Genomic DNA, 3183 nt, shown 5'->3' on the forward strand with positions numbered 1-3183 from the left:
AAAAAAGTACAATTAAGTGAAACCTCAACTATATGAGGGAACTACGCAGACTTATTTATGGCAAGGGAAAAGGAAGACGTTAGCAGAACGATACTGCCACCTCGTGGTATTTTATTGGTATTGACTTTATTTCGATTGCTCCAGCTCACACAGCACCCTAATGAAGACAAACACTCGAGAAAATGGGTGAATGTATAAATGAGGGGAAAAAAGGTAATGTTTACGTTGTACCTGAGAGATGACCAACTTAAAAGAAGACTTGAACTCCTGAATGTCAGCTGTTAAGCGATTCACCAGTTGTCCTGTTTTGTTAGCATCAAAGAACGCCACATCTTGCCTGAGAGACAAAAAGTATCTCAACGATGGGACAGGTGGTTTAAGTAAAAGGACACTTAGGAATAAACACCTCAGTAGCGACGCGAAAAGGGTTTTCCTCATGTCGGCCGCCACTCTTTCTCCGACCCTTGAGAGCAGGATGATGTAGCCGCTTGTTAACAAGCCCTGTCGTACATTTCCAGTTCTTAAAGCAATTACAGCAGTGTCATATATGGATCATTTGTTCAAAATGTTTACGTACTTGGATGCCGTACAGTCCAAGCAATTTAAAAGCGGGTCCTCTTATTTCACGGATATAATTCCCAGTGTGTTCTCTAAGGTAGCGTGCCACAACATTCACCAGCTCCCCCAGCATCAGAGGGATTTGAATGTTTAAAATGGCTGCACCAAAAGCCAGCTGAAAAGAAAACAATACAGTAAATTGATTATAACGCCATAAATGTTACGTTCGATTTACGTGCACTGGCTTACCACGACAGCACATGTGAGTGCAAACAGCTGAGGCTTCACAAACTCCCACAGAATGTGCCATTTGAACTCTGGATTTTTGTTCACAGTCTCTACTGGGATGTTGTTGTTCACATCTGCTTTGCAGTACGCGGTGTGGCAAAACAGTCGCCCGGACACCGTAAGCACAGCTGGTGTGAAGATGAACCTCAGTATCATACCAGAGCGTTTGGATGCTTGCGTGGCTGACTGTCGCAGAGCTCTATGAGCCACGCTCCACAAGCGACTGACGACATTCCCATGTTGACGTGAGACGCACAAAACGTTGGATCCCGAAGATGAATGCAATCTGTATACAAAATGAAATGTTAGGGCCCCCAAAATAGCCATACATTGTCTATAGCAATTGTCCCATTAAACTGAGAAGCTGATTAGCAGCTACTAATGAAATAATAATTATTTATACCGTAGATCACCACGTATATACAAAACTACAACATAATAAAATAATTTTTACAAGTACAATTAAGTGAAACCTCAACCATATACTAATTCTTCAGTGATTATTATTCTATTAGTAGTTCATAAACTGTAATTAACTGAACAATTTCTGGTAGTTTCTTTATTATTTTGTATTGTTAATATTGGCTTACTTTTACACACTGGCCTTAATTGATAATTACTTCACTTGAAATTGACGAAAAGCAAAATGAGACAACTGAACATGTTTGACTGGATGGCTATAATTTACTTCTATTTTCAATTAGTTAATTACGATATATCAAATTTGCACCACACATAAACAAATTAACGAACAAAAGCTGATTACACTGGAAGTTTAAATGAACTAAAGAAGCAACGTGCATACAAGCCTATTATCGACTAAGCAAAACTGTTTGAAGGAGCAACAAGCATTAAGCTGTCATTCGACCATACTAGGGGGTCACATTACCCTACCGTGAATATTTCCATAAACCAGCCGTTTTATTACACTGCAGATGTAGCGACAGTGACTGCACTGGTGCGGAAAAGCTTACTCTCCACCAATACCACATGTTAACGCCTATCTTTATAAAAACGAACAAAAATTAGTTCATTATCTTGAGGCTACAAGCGCGCCGCCATATTGAATTCACCCAGAATGCACTTCTCACGATAGGCGGAGAGGTTATTTTTAACCTTTTTAGTATCGGGCAATTCCTTACACACACAATTATATTACGTTTCTAAATTAAATTATGTGTCTTTTAATTTATTTTGGATTTCCGAAACAACATGACAATGAAATCGCACAACCATTCGTGAAAACTACAACAGTATAACGGAAGTTGTCACGTCCGAAACCTGTAGTGACGTTTGTTTGTGCAAGACAAAAACAGTGTGAACACACGTAATGTATGTTGTATTTTTGGAAGAGAACTGGCTGAACTTGAAGATTGGTCGATTCAACCAACGCGTTCGGGTTGAAAGAACGCGAGTCCCCGTTGTGTATTCGCTGAACGGAGAGAAAAAGGAGTTCGACACCAGCGGATGGACGGAGCGAGTCGGGAACAAAACAAACAGTGCACTCTGCATGACCACGCTCGACTGGCTGAATCATTCCCACACTAGCCGACTACTTCACACTCGCCGCGGGGCCATTTGATTGTGTACGGTTGGCGTATCACAACAATAACATTAACGGAATATTCCTCGGGGAGATTTTGAGCGTTACGTCACAAGCTATCGTAAGTTGCCACGCTAAAGTAGCTTGTAGCTAGGCTGACTTGGAGTTTTCGAGTCGGTAGCTGAAGAATGTAGCCACGCTTTTGAAGGTCTTCGTTTTGCACGGTGACACATAGTAGGTCTTTCTTCAGTGAGTTGAACGACTGAGTGGAGAATGTGAAGCACAACCATGGCCAACTTGGAAGCCTACCGGGAGTATCAGAGGATTGAGGACCTGGAGGAGGACTCTCCACCCGGGGAGGAGGACTTGCTGCTCCATGTGCCTGAAGGCCTGAAAGGTAAACAAACTAAATAAAGTGGCGTACCAGTTTTAAAAATCTCGCAGCGATGCCCTTTCCTTATCCTCTCATCATTTTCCCGACATTTGTGTTGCAGATTCATGGCACCACATCAAGAACTTGGATAACTTCTTCACTCGAATATCCTGGTCTGTTTTTCTGTGACGTGTGCTATTGCATTGAGCCTTATGGACGCAGATTTACTAGTTAAGTCAGTGGAACCCCAAAGTGCAACAGAATCATTCTGTGATGCCGGATGGCTTAAGATCTTCTAAAAATAAAAAAAATCAATAAAGGAGACCTAACTGTCACCTTGATAGATAGATCAAGTATCAAGTACAACTTTATTGTCAATTGTGCTGTACAGCACGGATGAAATTTCCTCCCTCTTAAACAG

The 3183-nt window shown here is 41.4% G+C and overlaps 1 protein-coding gene and 1 long non-coding RNA gene across 3 annotated transcripts; one reads left to right on the forward strand and one right to left on the reverse strand.

Annotated features, from left to right (window-relative positions):
- Positions 1-8: 8 nt before the first annotated feature.
- On the reverse strand, positions 9-1919 carry LOC109509845 (ATP-binding cassette sub-family B member 8, mitochondrial-like). Of its 2 annotated transcripts, none has more exons than XM_019859706.1 (5): positions 1741-1919; positions 808-1132; positions 578-733; positions 407-501; positions 9-337 (listed from the first exon to the last, which is right to left on the reverse strand). In XM_019859706.1, the coding sequence occupies exons 1-5, from the start codon at positions 1836-1838 to the stop codon at positions 127-129; spliced, it is 885 nt and encodes a 294-aa protein (XP_019715265.1). In that variant the 5' UTR covers positions 1839-1919; the 3' UTR covers positions 9-126. The 2 variants fall into 2 exon arrangements, with proteins under 2 accessions (XP_019715265.1, XP_019715266.1); XM_019859707.1 differs by having other exon boundaries at positions 292-337; positions 407-463.
- A 207-nt stretch (positions 1920-2126) lies between these two features.
- On the forward strand, positions 2127-3119 carry LOC109509844 (uncharacterized). Its single transcript, XR_002167002.1, has 3 exons — positions 2127-2510; positions 2640-2786; positions 2884-3119. It is a non-coding gene; the product is annotated as an uncharacterized LOC109509844 (long non-coding RNA).
- Positions 3120-3183: the final 64 nt, after the last annotated feature.

This window comes from Hippocampus comes, unplaced genomic scaffold (genome assembly GCF_001891065.2).
Source record: "Hippocampus comes isolate QL1 unplaced genomic scaffold, H_comes_QL1_v1.1 C17062227, whole genome shotgun sequence".
Taxonomy (NCBI): domain Eukaryota; kingdom Metazoa; phylum Chordata; class Actinopteri; order Syngnathiformes; family Syngnathidae; genus Hippocampus; species Hippocampus comes.

Excerpts from the sequence above, each read along its gene's own strand:
- LOC109509845 (XM_019859706.1), bottom strand. The coding sequence starts at position 1,838 with ATGTGGTATTGGTGGAGAGTAAGCTTTTCCGCACCAGTGCAGTCACTG. Across the intron at positions 502-577 it reads TTGGACTGTACGGCATCCAA|GGCTTGTTAACAAGCGGCTA; the intron begins GTACGTAAACAT and ends AATGTACGACAG. Across the intron at positions 338-406 it reads CTTTTCGCGTCGCTACTGAG|GCAAGATGTGGCGTTCTTTG; the intron begins GTGTTTATTCCT and ends TTTGTCTCTCAG.